Genomic DNA, 21,505 nt, shown 5'->3' on the forward strand with positions numbered 1-21,505 from the left:
TTTAGGTGATGGCCTGCTCTCCCTGTCCCCCTGACGTCGTGCTTTTTTCCTCCACTATAGCGGGGGATCAGGCAGAGGACATGAATGCCGTTAGGCGTCGGAGTTAGGCAGCCAGGCAGCGAGGCGGGCGGACGCAGGCCGATAAGCGTATGTTCGGTTTATAAGCCACGGCTGGCTCAAATGGGCTGCAGAGAAAATTAGGATTTTGATGGTTTTTTTCTTTTTTTTTTCTTCTTTATTTGGATTCACTCTCTCGCTTCCTCATTCAGTATGTGTCACTTCTTCTTTTTCTTTTTTCCTTCTCTATTCACAGCCAGTATTTCTCACAAGGTCAGGTGTGGAGTCTATCCTGCTTCTCACCCGCTCCACACCTCCCGTCTCTCCTCCTCCTCCTCCTCTCCTCGCTCTGTTTCTCTCCACACTGTACCATCTCACCCCCCCATCTCTCCCATTTTTAGTTCCCCCCCTGGTATCCTTTTTTTCCCCCACCTACTTCCTCTCTCATTTTTCTTATTTCTCTCTTCCAAATGTCTCTCCTTTGTCCCTCAGCTGTCTCCTATTAACCTTGTTTATAGCTCACACCGTCTCCCCCTTCGAGATCCTCTCCTCCTCTTCTCTCAGCGCGTTCTCTTTGCACTCCCTCTTTCATTTTTCTATTCCTGGCACTGCGTTCTCTTCCCACACTTTCATCCCCACTTTCCTTGCACCCCACCCCACCACCCGCGCTCCCCCATTCCACTCTCATCCTCCATCACTTTGGCATTCCCAGGCTGTCCCCGCTCTCCTCCTTTTCATCCTTCCTTCCTCCTCGCACGCTTCCTCTCCTCTTCGCTGATTTAATTTCCTCTTCACAGACGAAAGGTGGGAAATATGAAAATGTCAATGTGACCAGGGAGGGGATCAGAGACGACTATGTTAATATGTCAAGACTGTCGCAGCATAATGTCTCTCTCTGTCTGTCTGTCTGTCTCTCTGTGTGTGTGTGTGTGTGTGTGTGTGTGTGCGTGTGCGTGCGCGCGTGCACATCATGTGGGTGTTAAAGACATGATGATAGGTGACAGTAATTCGGATGGTGACATCTGACTACTTGAGGATGCTGAAGAGGGCAGTTTGCGTGCGCATGCATCTGTTTGTTCATGTGCGTTCGGTGGCGTTCTTTGAATGTCACCTGCAGGCAGCCGAGCTACTGTAAAGTAGAGCAGCGATGACACAAGGCTTCTGTTATCACTCCTCCTCCCCTCCAACCCTCTCTTCCTCTCCCTCCATCTCCCTCCTCTGTCGCTCCTCCTCTCTTCTTCTCAGTCTTACCCTTGAACCGTCTTTTATTCTCTAATTCCCTTAGTTCCTCTCTCCCTCCGCCTCCCCTCTCTCTGTCTCTCCTCTATTTAATATGACCAATGCTCTCTAAATATTTATACTGACAATTATTATTTCAAACATCTGCAAGAGCCTGTTGTGTTGGTATAGACGCACACGCGTGCACACGCCGGCTTATTCTTCCGTGTCTGCTGTTCTAATGACACAGAGTCTCTGAGACTTTGGGGCTGGGATTTGGGGACCATCATGGAGGATGAAGACGCTCAAGTCTTTGTATATCTTGTGTGTAATATTCATTTCCCTGGGGCTGTATAGAGTCTCATAAGGCCAGCCTGCCTCTCATCTGAGCTCTGGCAGTAGCTGACCTGTGTCGGCTCCCGTCTTATTGCCTCAGAATGACAGACAACAGGCCCAGCTCGGCTCTGCCCCCACATTATGTGTGGACACAACAGCTGTGCATGTGGCACTGTGTGTGTGTGTGTGTGTGTGTGTGTGTGTGTGAATTTTTACACATGTGCGGACAAGTGAAACCAGAGGCAGAGTAACCAATCTCCAGTCCCATAATGTGTAATGACCTCTGACATACACTGAAGCAAGACTGGTAATCAAGAGTTTCAATAACCCTTCATGCCCTTATCTTTAGCTCTACTACGTCGTGTGGTAACTGGAGTGCGGCCTTCATTCCCAAAGCTAATTTGTGGTTAGTCGGACTAGTCCAGGTAGATAGACAGAGGGTTGAAGCTTCGTCTTCTCTAAATGCTCGAGACATCACATGTCAGGAGATCAACAATAAAACTGTCATGAGACACATGTATATACGTGTGTGTACATGCTTTTGTGTGCACGTATATGCTCGAGTATGTGTCCAAGAGAGAGAACTAAGAGCGAGCTGTTCCTCTCAACAGACCAATAAGGCTCTGTGCTGCTCCCATGGGCTGCTTAGTGGTTGTCCAGAGGTTCCTCTGTGGGCTACAAGGGGGTTGTTTTGTGGTTGTAAATTGGGCTGGTCCTGGGAGAGCTGGTGTTATTCTAGGAAAGGCTTGTTTTCCTCCACTTTCCCACTCAGTCTTTCGCTCCTCGCTCCCTTTTTCTCCTCCACTGTATTGATAACTCAGGTCTCCCTAGAGTAGAGAAAGTGTGGTGTTTATTGCTCGTCAAAAGAGAAAGACAGCACTGGCCTTTTCCTCTTATCTACTAGCCGATGGGTTTCATGTGTGTGTGGGTGTTTGTGTGTGTGAGCTCCATTAACCCTGCAGATCATATTAGTCTCACAACTGCTTTGGCTCAGCACAAACTGGTGGAACTAGTTCCGCCAGTAATTGTTTGTCTTTAGGGGACTTTGTTTCCTTGGTGCTGTTCTCTGTGTGTTGCTATCTGCTAGACGCACTGTTAGCACACTAGCATTCGCACACACATACACCCAGACCCTGGCTGCAGACATTTGAAGTTGTGTATCTGCAGGTAATCCACTCTCACTTAAAACAGGTGCCATCTTGCTGACATACACTAATGCGCGCTTACTCATACAAGTAATTACATTTTCACAGAGACCTGGATTATACACACACACACACACACACACACACACACACACACACACACACACACACACACACACACACACACACACACACACACACACACACACACACACACACACACGTAAATGTGGACAGATTGTCGTTTTAAAGCTCCCTCACTCTTTCTGTTTCTCACACACCCACTGACACAACACACTAAGAAAAGCATATTTATTTTGACTCTTTGCTGTAACACAGGAATGTGTCGGCACAGCAAATGGCAGGCTACAGAAAAGCATAAACCATCCGGATGATTTATGACCTATGTGCAAAAGAGAACTGGTTTTCCTCTTTTTTTTTCTTATTTTTTTTTTTCTCCAGCACATATCCCCCTCTTTTTTTTTTTTTTTTTTTTTTTTTTTTAAGCCACTCTATCCACACACACACACACACGCACAGTCATGGAGAGATACCAGACTCTTGGCCTACTTGCCTGGGTGCACTAATGCTGTCCTCTGTCGTACCAGACACTTCCACACTGTCCTCATTTATCATCAGGAGGCTTTGTACCAGCATGGTTCCTCTTCTCTCTTTCTTGTCTCCTCTGCTAGTTTGGGATAAAAGGAAAGACGGACATTAATGATTCTCCCTCTCTTTCTTTGCTTCTTCTAGGAGCGTCGGGTCAGCGGGTGAAGGTGGAGCCAGAGGTGTTGTCGTATCCTGGCCAGACTGTGAACCTGCGCTGTGCCTTCACTGATCCCACCGGCATTCAGCTCACAATGGTCAGATACACACTGTCTTGATATAATTTGTTTCCTATTTTTTTTCAGTTAGGATTTGATTGCTTCTTTATACAACCACACTCGTATCGACTCTAAACTGGGTTTGTGGAATAAAAATCTCATAAAAATGTCTGTTTCATCCCGAAATTGCAGCTCATTGTGCTGACTTGACACAGTACAATTTGTTGAAATTGCTTGGGACTACAATTTGCTTTCAGAATTGAAGCAAACACATTGGCCATTAAGCGAGTACACCATATAATGTTTGATTAAACATGCGCCCATTTTGCTATAAAATAAAATATTTGTCAATTATGTATCAACCTGATTATGCAGGTGTGTGAAACTTCGTCCCACAGATGGAGTAAGAGCAATTCATTGCAATCAAAAATAAACATAAAAGGATAATACAGGTCCATGTGCCTTGTTTACCTATCCCATTAAACCTTAATCTAGCAAATCATAGCCCACAGAAATGATCCTAAGGCTGGTAATAGGTTTTTATCACGTTTCGACTTAATGTTTTATTACTCCAAACAAACAATACTAACTTTCATTTTGCTTTGGGGGATTGAATATGGTAATAGAAAACACTTCTTAGTCGCATCTCAATGAAGTAGGAAGTACACAACTCTGTTTGGTTCCGCTAAGAGCAGCTGAGGGAGAGCGGGTGCTGCTCCTGGAAGAGTCACATCCATATTCATACCTGCTCCACTTCGTTGATTGCGATGCCGCTGTGTTAGCTGCCCTGTGGAGTTTACAGAAAAAATGGATGATGTCTCAAAAAGCTCTGCAGTGTCGCTTAGCAATGCCGTGATAAATGAGGCCTGTTGCTGTTCCCCAGTCACTGTAGGCATCCTAACCACTGCGCCCCCCCCACACAGGTCACATGGATCTACGAGCCAAAGGATGGAGAAAGGATCAACATTGCTGTGTTTCATCCCAACTTTGATCCCAACTACCCCAACTCACCCATGAAGGGCAGAGTCAGCTTCACACCCAGTCCTCCAATCCTGGCCAGTCCCTCCATCGAGATCAGCAATGTCAGGATGGTGGATGAAGGGAAGTACATCTGCGAGTATGCGACCTACCCAAGTGGCAACGAGCAAGGCATCACGTACCTGGTCATGCTGGGTAGGTTTCTAACATAATTCATGTCATGTGTATATAAAGATTGGCATCCAAAACATGAGATAATGAAAATTACAAACACTGATCTCCTTTTTGAGAAAACTGTGGTAGCTGCTTTATTTTTTTAATGTGCCAGGTTAACAGATTCCAATTTCTGGCAGCACATAACTTTAACAAGTACCCATGTTGGTATTAAACATCAGCAATACTAGCTTTAGCCTTGTGAGTTCTTCCGACCATACAGAAGCAGGTATGAATATAATGCACCACAGTGGGTAGTGATTTTAGTCTCTGTCTGTCAAGGCAAACATCCAAGCTGTTAAAACGATTATTTTTTCAGGTGAGTTTCTTCCTCCCGAGGACATGAAACATTGTTAAATGCTCCCTAATAAAATGTCTATTTTATTACATTTGGAAAAGTACCAATTTTTTAACAGGGTACAGGGGAATCCAACCGCACACAATTCGGACTAACCTTTCCTGAAAGATCTGTAGTTTGTCAAATACTTTTTTGCCAGACTTTCATACCATGAATGGATTGATTAGTCGAAGCAATTTAAAACAAGAGAACTGGCCGACTGTCTTAAACTACCATTATCAATTAATAAGCTTTTCATGCCAAAAACCTAGTTCTTTGTCTCATGGTGCTCGTCTCTCCTGTAGCGTTAGACTTGTTGAAAACGGATGCATTGAAGCTGTTACAATGTGTTAGTTCTTCCTTAAATCTATTTATATAAAATGTATTGTATGCAAATTAGTCTCTGCCTACCTCTCTCCCTGTCTTTCTCTCTAGCTCTCTCCCTCCCCCAAAGGTAGAATGCAGGTTAAAAGCATGTCCAGCTAGGCTTAATTGCTATTATAAGTGGTATTGTCAGATCAATTGTGTTCATGTTAATGCAATGGAACCATTGGTCTAACCTTGGCCACCAGTGCCTCAGCTCCGCTCTCTTCAATCTCCGACGCATCATGCCTCCCTGCCTCCCCTAAGGCACTGTATTGATCTGGCTGCTTGTCATGCCTGCTGTCAGCTCCTGTCCTGCCTGCTCTCCTCTGATTGAATCATGGAGGGAAATTGAGGAGGGATGAGGAGGTAGAGTAGACAGGATGGGGGATGACCCTACAGACCCCATGAGATCATGTTGTAATTTAGAATTTGTGTATGGAAATGCACTGAACCAGTCATGGAAATTGTTTGCCAACAGTGGCGGGTGATAGGGATAGAGAGGGGAATAGATTAAAGAAACGTAGGGAGAGTGAAAGAAGATTTAGGTTTTGGATGTGTTTTAGACGGGTGCTTTTAAGTGTTTATCAATGTAGGCTCTGGACAGGAAATAGAAGGAGGAGAGAGAGAGAGAGAGAGAGAGGGTGATTGGGAGGACAAAGGTGGTTTGAGTTTTTGGATTTGTTTTGGCCAGGCTGGCGACTCAAATTGTTTATCAATAATGGTGCACATTATCTTTTCCCTCAGCTGTCTTAGTTCCATTTTTATCTGTTTTCTACATCCCTTAATCTTCTCTCTGTCACTCTGTGTCTCTTCCTCTCCTCACCCCTTGCACCGATCCATCCGTCCCATCCATCAGCTAAGCCTCAGAACTCGGCCTCCATCGTGACAGTGGTAGCGGGCATTAAGCAGGTCGTCGTGGCGCGCTGTGAGTCCGTGGATGGCCGCCCCGCTGCCGAGATCTCCTGGGTGACCACGGCCAACGGCAATGCCACAACGGTGTCCAAGACGGGTACCGACAACACGGTGACCATGAGCAGCGAGTACCGCATGGTTCCCACGGCGGCAGACAACGGGAAAGACCTCAGCTGCGTGGTGGCACACAGGACCCAGGTCAAACCGGATAGCATCCCATTGAAGCTAGCAGTTGAGTGTAAGAAACCACACACACACACACACACACACACACACACACACACACACACACACACACACACACACACACACACACACACACACACACACACACAGAGACAACCCAGTGACTAAATGAGTTCAATGCCTTTTTTCCCCTCCTCCCTTCGGCCATCCACCTGTCCTTCCCTCAGACCCCCCTCAGGTGACAATAGTGGGTTATGACAATAATTGGTACGTGGGTCGTACAAATGTGGAGCTCAACTGCCAGGCGACCGGAAACCCTACTCCGTTGACCGCCCAGTGGAAGACGTGAGTATCCGCACGTGAATCATCTCTTTTGCCGAGTTTTGCTCCTTCTCTCTTAACCAGCATTTCGTGCTTTCTCTTTCTTATCTCTTTTTATTCTCAATCCTCCTTACCCTTTATTCCCAGGTCCACAGAGCTGTAATCAGCGCTTTTTATTATTGCCACTACGGCCCCGCGCTCTGATTATGGAGATAACCATATCATTTCTCATAATGGACTCTGCGACTCAAGATTTAACCCTCGTATAATGAGAAGCACAATATGACTCCCTGTTTCCCCTTTTTTTCCCTATTAACAGCTATTAAAGTTACTGACCAAATTTAATAGAAAGGCAACACAAATGGAAAATCTGATACTTAAAAATGGGAGAGATGAGTTTTTTGGGCCCAGATCCAGCAGTTTTGATTTTCCTCCTGTCCCCATCGTATTTTCCTCCTTTGTGTGATAATGGATTGCCTTTTGAGGAAGGGGGGAACTGATTGGTTTCGCACTGCCGATCAAGATTAGTGGAATTTGATGACATAGCACAATACAGCACATTTCTGTAAATGCACATCTGTCTCAATGCTCTCATTGTGCCCAAAGTTAAACAAACCACAATCCTATTCGCCTTTTCTTTTCTTTTTTTTCCTGTCTTTTTTTACCTTTTCCCTTTTCTTTCTTTCTTTCTCATGCCGGTATGCTCATGTCCCTGCAGGATGTCAGGAGAGAAGATTGACACGGTGGTGATCAAAGAAAATGTGCTGAAGGTGCTGAAGGTGGACGATTCCGTCAACACGACTTTTGTCTGCGAGGTCAAGAACCGCATCGGGACCGGCAGGGACCAGGTCACGGTCATTGTCAGAGGTGAGTTTTTGAGGACACAAACAAGCACACACACACACCAACACGAGAACATGAAAGTACATAAATACATTGCATGCGCATAAACAGTCCTCAAGATGTCGGTCTGACAGCATTTAGAATGACACTTAAACCTAGTTGGAGTACAACAACGTCTGCTTGTCACAAGCCACAAGTAATAAAAGCATTCCTTTTATGCACTTCTGTGTAATTTGATGAATTGCCATTAAAATCACTCCCGAGACCACAAATCAACCCATTTGTGTAGTTTGCACAAGTTGCAGATGTCCTACCACACAGATGAATTAGACACAGTGAATGTTTCAGTAAAGCAGTTAACATTTCAGAAGTGAAATGAAAAACACATTTGCGGCTCACATGGGTCTCGTTCATCATCTAAACCTTCCCCTGGCTTGAATATGAAAACATTTATATCATCTCAACTGATCGACTGGAACCAAGTGCACTTTCATCACACATGCTACACATTTCCTGGTGTGCTACGCTCTAATGTTTTCCTCAGGGATACACACCTTGTTCTGCTTCACATGTCACAAGAACACACACACACACATTTTCTGTGCTGAGCACTGTCTTCGGTGTGTAGTGTAGGGCTAGAGGGTCCAGCTGCTCTGTCCACGTGTGTGTGTGTGTGCTTTATAGAGTTATTATGTATGTGTGCGTGCATTTGCGTGCTATTGGGTACTCCCTTTCTACTTTTCATGTTTCTCTTTCTCGTGCCCTATTAGGAATGCATGTCACATTTCCGTCTCTTTGCATGTGTTCAATAAAACGGAGATATCAAAGTTTCTGTGCCTCAGCGGTACTCAAGGTCTGTCTATCGAATACCATTTACAAAGCGGTTCTTCACAAGGTTTTTAGTGGTAGTTCCCATTGTGAGCGGTGCACACAGACTAGATGATATTTTCCCTTTTCCTTTATTTTTCTAAAATGAGAGAGAGTAGTCCGCCCCCTAAAGTCATGATCACAAAAAGCTACTGAGTAGCTTCTCACCGGTACCCTTGGCCATCACTAATGACAGGAGAGACTATAAAGCAAAGCAAATGAGCGCCTTCATTAGAGACAGCGACTTGAAGATAAGGCTGCAATCATTGAAAGTGATGCATTTGACTCAGTGACACTGTTGACTTTGAAATGAAGTGGACTTTTAGTGTTGCCTTGGGTTTAGTGGAGACGAGACAACGGCCGATACATTGTCTGTCTTTGTGTGTTTGCTGGTTCATATTTGCGCTGTGTTATGTTTGTATTTAGACGTATAGCTTGTTGTACCGCCCAGAATGTCGCTATTTTTGATTAAAAAAATAATTTACAAAAACAGTCCATACCGCCAACCCCCTCTGTTCCTCAGTATGTTTAGCTGCACCCCTCAACAAGGTTCACTCCTGCTTTTCACTTCATACAAAATGCATCCCCTCCACTCTTCTGCCTGCACTTAACCGGAAGTTATTTTCTGCTGACGTGGGGGTAAATCCTGCCCTTAATGGGGGAAAAGGTGTGTTTCTCTGGTGGCCCCAGTTTAAAAGCAACCCAGCTACTTCATGCTCTCATTTTCTTTCCTTTTTTTTTTTTTTCTCTCGTCCTCGTGCTCAATCTCCACTTATTTCATTCTCTTTTTTTTTTTCTTCTGTCTTTCTCTCTCACCCCCCCATCTTTCTTCAAGTCCCTTGGCTCCTTATGGTGCCACAGCATGCATCACTACTCCTCTGGGGCCATTCTGTACTGCTGCACACAGTAGCGTAACTGGCTTCTGTAGCACAAAGGATGTCACCATCTCCTGCTGTGTATTACAAGCAACAAGCAAGGAAGACACAACGATCGGGGGAGCAGAGGGAGGAAGATGGAGGCTGCTGCTTTTAGAATAAAAAAAAAATTAAAAAAAAAAGGCAGAGACCGTGCACCAGGATAAATCCGTGCCAGCATGCTCGCCTCACACTGAGAGAGTGTCGCATGAGGGATAGACGGAGAGAGCAGATGCTGACGGCATTTAAAACTCCCATGGGAATCTTGTGCCACTGCATCCTATCTCCACTGCTATTGGCCTCCGCTATCTCTCAGCATAGCGCGTGTGTCTGTCTGTCTCCAAGCCTCTCAGAGCGGATCAGTCACCCTTTGCTGCTTCAGCTCCTGGCTGCTTCCCTCCTCATTCCACCACCCGCTCCCTTCTTCCTCTTTTATCCCACATTTTCCACTCCCGTTCTTCATCCCGCTTTCTCCTTTTTTTTTTTCCTTTCTCTTCCTCTCTCCTTTTCGTTTCTCTTGTCTCTCCCAGTGTTGAACTTCCCACAGTTTCCCTTGTCCTATCATCTCCCTCCTCCATCTCCTCTTGCGCTCTCTCGGCCCGACCACCTCCTCCCTCCTTCCCACTCCTCTCTTACTCACTGGCAGAAGGAGGAGGAGGATTAGATGCGAGCTAAATTTGCCGGCAGTTAAGAGGTGACTGAGGCAACCAGCAAGTGTCAGAGTGAAGAAGGTTTTGTCGACAGGCAGAGATGTCGAGGAGCGTTCAGAAAGAAAGAGATTGAGTTCGTATTGGTTAGGGTGAAATGAAAGAGTGGATGATTGTCGGAACGGAGTGAGAGAAAGATGCAGAATGACTCCAGATGGGATAGCAATGCAGACCTGTGGAGGCTAATGTGAATGTGTGTAGACAAACAGGGCTAAGAGGGGCCGACAGGCGTGAAATGGACGACACCTGCTCCATAGCAGGTCCCCCACTCCTCTCTACCCCACAGCTGCTGACACACGCAAATACATTTACACACCACAGCTGCTGACACACGCAAATACATTTACACACACTTGTGTGTGTGTGTGTCTGTGTGTCTGTGTGGGTGTTTGCCTGAGTCCTCTGCCCTCAGTCTTGTCCTGTGTCCCCCGAGGGCAGAGGGAGGGATGGATGTCATCTCCTCACCGCCTCTCATCTTCGATCCTGCTGCTTACTCACACACAAAAAAAGTATCCACACCCCTGCTCTCCCCTCCGCTTTCTTTCGATTTATCTCTTCCTCGCTATCGCTCTCACTGCAGTTTGCTCTTTTCATTGCATCTCTCATCCTCACAGTTAGCATATGCTCTCTCCTCATCCTCCTTATCTCTCACAGGTTGTCTTTCAGCCTCCGCAAGTCTGGCGCTGATCTCCCGGCTCAGAGAAGAGACTCCTGCCCCCCCAGCACTTTCTCTCTCTCCTGCTCACTCCTGTGCTATCGCCCGTGCTCTCTCTATAAGCTTAACTCTTTAAAACCTGTAGCTCTTCCTTAATCACAGCTTAGTAGTCCCCATCTCTCCATCCATCCATCCCTCCATTCCAGTATCCTCTCGCGGGGGTTCTTGTGTGGCTAACCCAGATTTCCCCCCCACCACATCGTTCTGTACATCTCAAAAAGTAAAATGTCCCCAATCCAGGGGCTCGTCAGTTCAACGGGAATACATTTCGTCTCAATTCGGTGCATTCTTTCCCAATTCCAGACTCGTCTAAGAAGGCAGTTTAAGAGCAAAGAGCTTGGACATTTTCCTCCATTAGGTTTGGGGGTGTGGGTGCGTGTGAGTGTGTGTCTGAGTGTGTCTGCCTGTATCTGTCTGTGTCTGTCAGTGTGTGTCTCCAGCCATGCGAAAACAGCTAGGGAACAGGTCTGATGGAGCCAAGTCTCCCTCCAGCCTGCTAGTGGCCCCCTGCCCACCCCTCATTAGCACACACTCACACTTACACTTACACTAACACACACACACACACACACACACACACACACACACACACACACACACACACACACACACACACACACACACACACACACACACAGCTCTCTTCAATAAGTTAACATGCTGACGGGGAATACTACTAAGCTATGCTCTAGGTGCAGCCCAGCCCCAGCGTCAGGCCATGATGGTGTGCGTGTGTGCGAGTATGTATGAGTGTGTATGCGTGTGTGTGCGTGACCATGCTTTTTTTTTTTTTTTTTTTTTTTTTTTTGCAGTAGACGTTACTTTCGCTCCATCTCTCTCATTACTTGCGGTCACTTGGAGCTTACGGTCGTGCTGGACATGACTTCATAAGAAGCATTTGGTTTTTTGGCTTCCACAGTATTGTGTGTGTGTGTGTGTGTGTGTGTGTGTGTGTGTGTGTGTGTGTGTGTGTGTGTGTGTGTGTGTGTGTGTGTGTGTGTGTGTGTGTGTGTGTGTGTGTGTGTGTGTGTGTGTGTGTGTGTGTGTGTGTGTGTGTGTGTGTGTGTGTGTGTGTGTGTGTGTGTGTTGGGAAAGGGTGGGTACTGTAGTTCTGCATGTTTGTTTTTTCTATTTTTCCCCCCCTTGTTATCCACACAGCATGCATATTGCAGATTTTTCTGCTGGCTCATCTAGCAGCATGTGTTTCTAAGATGTCCTCTCCTCACCCACTGAAATAAATTCCTCTGTTGCTTTGTTAGGATGTTTCTGGGTCTGTAGTGGGCCTGTACTGGGAGCCTGCGGTGGCTTCTTTTACATCTATCTCTTGAATCTTTTAAGTGTTGTCTCATGCAGGGTAGAATAAAACATGAATTATCGACCACGAAAGGATTTAAACTCACCAGCATAGACTTTTTAGAGACACTTTCGAACTGACTTGAGCGACGCATTAAAAATAATTGGATGCGAGGAATTTAGGGAGAATTTGCATTTAAATTTCTGCGTAATTCCCTTTGATGAGACGGCAATGTGTGGCAGCATCCGGCTCCAAGTTTGCCAAGAGGCTGTTGCCACGTTGCATGCGCCAGAGCTCCACTGAGCCCGAGGTGATAATGCATTTCTTGTGTTCCTGTTACAAGTGGACACTGAGGGCTAGCTCTCACTCTCATGTGTGTGAACGGAGATGTTTAGCACTGCTCGTGGGAGAATAGGAAGGGAAGGAGAAACGGTGTGCTTGGGGGAGGCTGCTGGGAGAAATTGAAATAAAAGAAAGAAAGATGGAAAGAAAATATACCCACATGAAATTGTTTTTCCCCTAGACATATGTTGAAAATGAAGCGCAGAGGAGAAAACTAGCATGTGGCAGAAATACAAATGTAAAGTGGAGAGATGGCAGGGAAAAAATGGATTTAGAGGACACATAAAGAGGCTGCAGGAGACAGCTGGTGGAGTGGAGGCAGAGATGGAGAAAGGGCTAGAAAGGGTTTAGAGGAGAGGCAGAAATAAAGAGGACCACAAGAGCCGAGCACAGGTGTAGACTTCCTCTCTTGACAAGAATCAGTGTTACAAGAGTAATTCTGTCAACTCTCTGTTCACTTAACAAGAGGATCCAGCTTCTGATGGATTTCAAATGGGAATGACAATAGGAATCGGGCTGTTTCACTACTTTTCAAATTTAGGCAGGGATTCCAGCTGCAGCGTCCGCTGGTTAATCCTCTGCAGCGGCTGGTGAAAGTGCAGCGAGTGGAAAGGAAAGCCAGAGCAACAGACAGGATGTTCAGCTTAGCCAAGGGTTCTTGATTTTATTGTGTAGCTCATGTGCTCAAACCAGAAGGAAGCAGGAACACTCAAAACGATGGATGATGCAAAAATACTTATTCCATAAGATATACTATTCCATAAGATAAGGTTTCTGCATCAATGTGCAGTAAAATTAAATCATTTAGCTTATTGCTTCTGGGACATTGAAAATGATCCAAACAGAATAAACGAGTAAATAAAATAATACTTTGCTTTGAACCCTGGAAAAGTAAGAATAATATACATCCAGGCATCAATATTCTCTTCTATGAAAATAAGGTTTCAAGGCTCTGAAGAGAGGCACGTTGTTGCAAAAAACAGCTTTTCAGAATTAAGTATGAGCTGTATATCAATCGTACTGACGTGCCTCTCCTACCTATACAAGATGTTGTTACTTGTACATATTTCCTTGTCTGTGATTTGGAAAACATTTTTTGTTCAGAGTGCTTCACAGCACAGTGAATGCATACAGCATGAGTGGAGCTGACCCTTAACTCCTTCAGTTTTAGTGCCATACTCCCTGCCCACTGAGTTATAGATGATGACCACATGGGGGAAACTGTCACAGGGTCTGCAGGGAGTTGTCATACTCGCAGAAAGCACTTAGAGCCCTGAACTCATGGCCCCAAAAAGCCTGTACAAAGCAATAACACTGTCATGGTCTCTCCTGGAGGCTTGCTAGTCGTGTCTCAACTAGGCCTGATTTAAAATACCTTTTGACTAATGACTGAAATGTGTCCTTGGCAAGTACTGAAAGCTGGTTTGCCTAATTGTGATCATATACTTCCTGATTGAAATCCAAATTTTGCAGATTTTACACAATTGTATATTTTTTTTTAAGGCTGTATGGCTGCAAACATAACTATTGCATTTAAATAGGCTGATTTTGATTCTTGTTTTTTTCCTCAAAGTAAGGAATGAAAGAACAGTATTTGTTTCGGTTTTGTTGGTACTGAAACTTAGGTGTGTTTATTGCCACAGTAAATCGCAACATTTTAAACGATACCAGGCCTAAGTGTTAACTGGTGGTTTCCTTCTCTGCAAACCAGTTGTGTATTTTTGCCGTTCAAATGCCTGCTTTGAAATATTGTACTAATATTACTGCCGAGGGAAGTCGAGGGAGTGGGAAGTGTGAGTTCAGAGAAGGAGCGCTATATGGCTGACAAGTCATATGGGACATCTTCACAGCTCTGATTTAGACACCACTACTGTTCTTCTCCCTGGAGTTCTGATACACAAACAGAATGCTGTGTGTTGGACTGTGAAGCCTGTTATACTTATACCCTTCTCAACCAGGCTGCTCTCTGTGAAAGCCTTTTCTTTCGTTTAAAAGAAACCTAAAATGGCTTCTTTTCTTGCGTATGCGAGCGTGGACCATGGCAGTCGTGACTAAACTAATAGTGCTGGAATAAAAAAACAAAACGTCATGCACTCGCTCGGCGCCTTTTTGCGGAGAGGGGTTGCCGAATATTCCCCCCTGCTCTTAGCTCATGGCTTCCAGCAGGAGTTGTCATTCCACAGTGTCACTTTGTCCCTCCTCCTCCTCCTCCTCCTCATCTAATTTCCAACGTCCACTGCTCCATCCATCATTATCCTCCTCCTCCGGTGCATGGCCTCCACCTGTTCTGCCCCCTGCATGCAACCGTTCTCCGCTCCTTCAGAAAGTATATGTGTATGTACACCCCCCCCCCCCTCCCTCCCCCTCGCCTTGACTTGCCTTGTGATTTGTGGTGAGCCTTGGATGGACCCTGGCCGTTGAGGGGCAACACAGGGGGAGACGTTGTCGTGACGTTGTCGTGACGTTGCCGTGACGTTGTCGTGAGAATTGGGACAGGAGCAGCTCTGAGGGAGAGGAGGAAATGTCAGTGTAGGAAGAGGCTCAGCACGCACACGCACACACTTTTGACTGTACTGACACCTCAGCACTCTTACACACTTCACTGAATACAATTCAGAGCAGCACAACTGACACCCTCCAACTCCTACCTTTCTCGTTTTTTCCTTGACATTACCCTTTCTTCCTTCTCCTCTTTATGCTGTCTCTATTTTCCCTCTTGCCCTCTCGCCATGTTTCACACTGTTCTCCTTTTTTTCGCTTTTCTCAACCATATTCCTTTTCTTCCTTCCCCCCCCCCACCCCCTGCCTCTCCTCCCTCCTACAGAGCCCTCAGTGAACCCATCCAATGCCGGCGTGGTGGCGGGAGCTGTGATTGGCTCCCTGCTGGCCCTCCTTTTGGTCGCCGCTCTCATCGCCGTGCTTGTCACCCGTAACCGCAGGCAACAGCAGGGTTATCGTGGCAATGGCGGCAGTGACATGAAGACGCGCATATTTGGCGGCGGCAAGAAGGCCAGCAAGAACGGCACGGGTGGAGGCGGGGTCGGAGGCGGCAACAACAACGGCCCCAACTACGCTTACAACGAGAGCTCCACCCACCCGGGCCTCGGCGAGAAAAACAACCACCACCAGCCGCTCACCATCGGGGGCCGGCCTGAAGATGTTGCCACTACACCCACCGCCCAAGATATTCTGCTGAGCAATGAGTTAGATGATGCGGAAAGGAGGAAGTTTGATGAGCTGGAGGAGGACGAGAGGTATGACCACTTCACCGGAGGGGCCCCCATCCTTCAGCTTCGCCCACCGCATGACCAGGACGATATGATTGGAAATTACATTGATGATGACATGGAGTCCCAGCGGGACGGCTCCGTCATCTCACGGACTGCTGTTTACGTATAGAGAAGGAAAGGAGGAAAGGAGGAGGAGAAGAAAAAAGGAGGGATGGAGGATTCCTCCCCGAGGATTTTGTGGCTCAAGGGCCTCGTCCCTGGCTGATGGAGAAGAGAAAAACAATACCACTTTTATTTTTGAAAATTGATTTGAAACATAGCCTATTATTAATCACAGTGCAGCCCCAGATTGGACTGAATGAACAGGTGGGTGTGGAGGGATATTCTGAAAAGAGCGTTGCTGTTATCTGGTTCCTAAGAAGTTGAAATCAAACAGAGAAAAGAAACTACTTGTCTCACACTGCTTCTGCTCATGCTATCGCTATCACTGGGACCTTGACAAGGCCTCTTGACAGACAGACTAAAACGGAGGAACTGTGTAGTGTGGGAGTAGAATAATGGAATCTTGATACAAGTTTGGCTATAGAGGCGGCAACTCACTTGCATATTCACTCTTATCTTCACCAAAGCTGTAGAAGTGGAAGGGGTTGTCAAGCAGTTGCGTCTTTCCTGCTATCTCTTGTGGGAAACCTTTTTTGTTTTGGTAATGCAAAGTGCAATGACAGCTGGTGGGTAGTTGGTAGCTAGTGACGGGTTGGGAGGAAGGTATTTGAAGGTATAGACTGTAGCGATCAGCTGATTTAGAGAAGATAAACAAAGTATTTGTCTACTGGTGAGCTTTCATTTCTACCCTCTCTGCCTTGCTCGCAAACTTCTCTGCAAACTATCAGCAGCAGCAGACCTGCTTGACTTAACCACATTTATAAAGAACATTAGGTCCTTATTTGCTGGCACAAATACAAGAGCATCCGATTCCAACAAAGTAAGCTAGCACAGAGTTTGAGCTAGAGCTCTCAACAAGATCTTCACATGCAAACTTTGGTCCTGTGCCTGGAGGTAAGAGAGACGGTAAGCAAGAGATGAGGGAGTGAGGTGTAGTCAATCTGACAGGGTCAAGGGAGGGAGAGAGGGATGCAGGAGGCAGGAGGACTAGAGAGGAGCATGTCTGTTCTTTTTCTCTTCCTCCTCATCCCCGTCTCTTCGGAGCGCTCCTGACAGGAAGAGCTTGATTGGTAATGAGCCGTGAAGTCGCTCGCTTAGCTGGGACCAACAGATTGCCACCACTTATCGTTTATGACGTGGCGATTGCTCCCCCCTCCCACCTCCAATCGCTCCATCGTTCCTCTCTCCGTCTCTCCGTCTCTCTCTCTTCATCCCTCTCTCCCAGTGTTTATGGGGAGTTTATGATTTATCCGGTTGTGTCGAGGTCAGGGCCACAGAGAGCAGCGGGGTATTTTACAGCTTCTGATGTGTCAAACGCCCCACTTACTCTATTCCAGCGAAGCGAGCCCTGACATGCTAGGACTGACTAATCCACCTGGAGTGACCACGTTCACTCCGCCGCATGGACGCTAACCGTCTCCACCCACACTTTAGTAAATGGCCGAATGTAACATAACCCCACCCCCAAAGCGAAGCCACGTTATGGTCAGATGGATTTTCAATGAGTTACATGTGATATTTCTTTCCATTAGCGGACGGCGTTAAATGCATTGAATTGATCGGGAGACATAAAAGGTTGCGTCCACAGCGAAGCTCCAGGAGTCATATTGACTAACGGGCAACAAGCAGTGAAATGGCCCCTTTATGATGCAGCTTCAAGGCTGATTGTCTCCTGACTGTTAATTTATCCTTCTAACGAGCCACCGGAGGCCCGTTCGGACAAATGCTACTGCACGCTGCTGTCTTTGAGGCCGTACATCTGCATGCGTCACTGTATCTATGTAGGCACTGGATGACTGTGATGGACAATCTTGGAGAGAAGTCCTACTGTAGCTCTTCTAATCATGAAGAGCCCCCCCCCCCCCCCGCCCCACTGGTATTCGGGTGAGTGCAGCTCTCGATGACTGTACTGCCCTCCTGTAAGAACCCAGCAAAGATCTGGGTTGCAGTTCGCTGCAGGTCATGAGGTCAAATGCAGGGTGAGCCATTGCCAAGAGCAAGGGTGACTGCGATTGCCAGCATTTCCTATCATAGCTGTTTTTAACCTTGAGCTATAGAGGTGAGAAACACTCCCATACAGTACAAGTATCTGTATAGGGCGAGCAGTGCTAGCTTGCCATTGTGATGGCTTTTAACCTTTTCTAGAGAGATGGAGAGGGAGCAAAGGAGAGACACAGGAGGCAGATGACAGAAACAGAGAGACGGCTTTCAGTGTTTGAGCAGTGTCTAGCATATTGTAAGCCAGTGTGTTCAATAGGATTAGCGTCTAATGGCCTTAGCTTATACATAAATGCAGCTCCTGTCAACCTTGGGTACAGTAAATTTCTGAACACAGCTGATTTGTCACAACCACTAAAAATAAGAAAAAATGCATTTACTTATTTTTGCACTTGTGTGGGTCACCGCTGCAAAGAGAAATATAAGTAATATGAAATACTTGGTTCATGGGGTCAAAATAGCGACAAAACTGTTGTATGTACATTTTGGTGTGAGGTATCTGTGTACTATATATGTAAGCTTCTTTATTTTTCTTGTGAAAATGTGGATATTTATGACAATGTAAATATCAGATCGATGGAGCCAGTGTTGTGGAAGTAAAGAGGAAGGCGTTGTGCGTTCAGCCAAGCCTGAAGTTCAAATGTTTCACAGGTTAATTCAGAATGTAATTTTTAATCTAATGAATACCTCGGTGGTTTGGATGTTAAAAAACATGCTGGACCAACTGAGCTGAGTTTGCCTAAAGAGTCGATTTGTATAGATAAAAAAAAAAAAAAAAAAAAAAAAAAAAAAAAAAAAAAAAAAGAATTGCTTGTATAATTTTTTTGTTAGCATTGGCTGCATTTCCACATAATAAGCACACAGTGTTTTTTTAGCACAATTGGCTTCTCCTCTCCTTGTCATGACAGACACCCTGCACAATGCAAGAATACCCACAAAACTCATAATTTATCAGGTGGATCGTAACCACCCAGGCGACGCTCTGTGTTGAGTCAGCTCTGTGTGTGCGTGTGTGTATATAGTAGTGTGTCAGTGGGTACTTTCGTGATGCTCGGGGGGGCTCTGGGACATCTCTCTGCCATTGGGGCTGTAACCTGAGTAGCCTCCCTTTTTTGTCACCATAGAAAACTGGCAAACTAAAGATATTATTGTGCAATTCCAAGACACACTCATTCGCGCACACTTACTGTACATATATACGCAGAACGCAGAGAAACATTCGCCCACACACAAACACCCCTCAGTCACTCTCATTATGCTCACTCCCACAGCCAAACTGTGCAGAAGACACCTCATACCTGACAAGTCTGCCATCTCCTGACATAAGCCCACACAAATGTACCCGCATAGCTACACACACACACACACACACACACACACACACAAAAAAACACTTCTTTCTCCTCTTCTTGCTCAGTGGCTCTGTCAGGACATATACTGAGTCCTGTTACTGCAGAAAGAGCTGCAGCATGATGTGTCCCCTGCTCCACTGCTTTCTTCCCCAAATAGTCCAACCTGATCCAGAATCACCTGAATGACCACGTAGAACAGAGACGACGACACATTCAGGGGCACACCTTTCACCCAGTATCAGACAAACTGGCTTTTTAGGAAAACGTTTGTCCATTTTCACTTTTGTTCCACACGGAGAACATACCTTTCAGAAAAATGCCACCGCGTTGACCTGCCCCCCCGAGTCGCTTCAAATGCTTTTAGAGTATCACAACTTCCTACTCGTCTCCAAAATGTTGTTTTGCCACCTCCGCCACTGCGACCGCCTCCACACACACACACACACACACACACACACACACACACACACACACACACACACACACACACACACACACACACACACACACACACACACACACACACACACCACCCACCTCAGCACCCAAGTAAGGCTTGTCAGACAAAATGCTTTTAGAGAAATTCCACAATCCTGGCCCGGGTCTAGCACAAGGTTAGGTAGTCAAAATACAGACTTTTTTTCCCCACACAAAGCCACATACTGTTGCAATTTCTTCTGCTCCAGACATTTGATGACTAATCAAAGCCTTAACATCTCCCATCTCACTCGCATAAAAGAAGAAAAAATAAAAAGAGAGAGAAAACTTCCCTGTGTACATAGTATAAATATATAAATATGTAGCAGAGAAAAAGATATTACTAATTTATGGTGTCACGTTTGTGTATTTTCTCAGTGACGGCAAGCATGAAGGATTTATTTCCCCCTATTACAGTTTCCCCTCTTTTCTGTTATTTTGCAGTGCTTTATAATTTATGTTTTCTGAGTGCTTTATTCTTGACTGCTGCGCTGTGATTGCTGCCAAGCTGGCAAATGTGCTTCTTCTATACAAATGAACTGTACACACAACAAAACAGTCTTACCCCGAAATGTGCTTTTTATTATCAACTGCTCTGTGTAAACGTTGTTTTTTCTTTTTGTATTTTTTTTATTTACAATTATTTTTTCGGTCTTTTGAGGAAAAAAAACAACTGAATTAATGTCACCATTTTGTTGTGTCTTTCTATATTATTTTCGTATTTGGTTGCTATTAAAGATTTCTTGATTTTCGAAATGTTCGAGTATTGCTGTGTGTTGTTAATGTTTCTCCTTTTCTTCCCTCTTTCTCTTTAACACTTGAAGTTAGCTTAGATTGGACAGAGGAAGCAGATTGGATAGAAGTGCCAGTCATTGATTCTCACTGATTAGATTTATAGATTAATTGATCTGGATATGAAGTGGCCTCTCTGTGTCTTGTCACCCATCCTTCACACTCCAGACACACCACCCCCCACTCTGTTTGTTTTTTTTCACTCTCATTTCCTGGTCTGGCTGTTTCTCATTTCGGTTTTGATAAATCTGCGTGTGTGTCAACAGAGGTGTGATAACAGGTTTAGGGGGAAACTGAGCACAGGAATAGGAGAGGCCATTAAGTGCATAACAATCGTCCTGTGCTCAAGCTCCACCTCCTCTCAGTATCTCGGACTTCCTATATGTTTTCCTGGTTGGCTGAAGTAAACATGCTGCCTTGGTAACCGGTAAGGAAATGACTGCCGTAGTTGTTTAAAGGGCACATTTCTTACCTGAGCGTGTGGATTATGAAGAGTGGTCATACATGCACTCACTTATTTCAAGATGCATAAACTGTATATAATCATTATATTCAGTTGAACCCCAACACCTCTCAGGCAAAAAACACTGTAAACACACACACACACACACACACACACACACACACACACACACACACACACACACACACACACACACACACACATACACACACACACACACACATACACAGAAAATGATAGAGTTGAGGAATGCGGTGCTGTAGCTTCAATGGTTTTTCCTGGAGGGAGGCAGCTTGTGTTTTCAGTTTGGGAATGTGCAGGCCAAGCTGAACCTCTGTGAATGGAGCGCCTCTCAAAGGCTGCATTGTTTGAACTCTGACTAAACCAAACTGGTTTGGTCAAATTTTAACAGAAGGGCATGTAGAGGGTTGTCCGTGTGTTTGTTTGTGTGTGTGT

At 45.6% G+C, this 21,505-nt stretch overlaps 1 protein-coding gene across 2 annotated transcripts in view; it reads left to right on the forward strand.

The window, feature by feature from the left end:
* LOC129109531 (nectin-2-like) overlaps positions 1-21,505 on the forward strand; it is a 76,552-nt gene that overhangs the window by 27,209 nt on the left and 27,838 nt on the right. The window contains exons 2-7 of one of the 2 annotated variants that reach the window (XM_054621617.1): positions 3,510-3,619; positions 4,504-4,753; positions 6,331-6,624; positions 6,800-6,917; positions 7,612-7,760; positions 15,400-18,748. In XM_054621617.1, the coding sequence (XP_054477592.1) occupies positions 3,510-3,619; positions 4,504-4,753; positions 6,331-6,624; positions 6,800-6,917; positions 7,612-7,760; positions 15,400-15,974 (1,496 nt within the window). In that variant the 3' untranslated portion in view covers positions 15,975-18,748. Of the gene's footprint in view, positions 1-3,509; positions 3,620-4,503; positions 4,754-6,330; positions 6,625-6,799; positions 6,918-7,611; positions 7,761-15,399; positions 18,749-21,505 lie in introns of those variants that run through there. The other variant, XM_054621618.1, reaches the window with a different exon arrangement.

This window comes from Anoplopoma fimbria, chromosome 20 (genome assembly GCF_027596085.1).
Source record: "Anoplopoma fimbria isolate UVic2021 breed Golden Eagle Sablefish chromosome 20, Afim_UVic_2022, whole genome shotgun sequence".
Taxonomy (NCBI): domain Eukaryota; kingdom Metazoa; phylum Chordata; class Actinopteri; order Perciformes; family Anoplopomatidae; genus Anoplopoma; species Anoplopoma fimbria.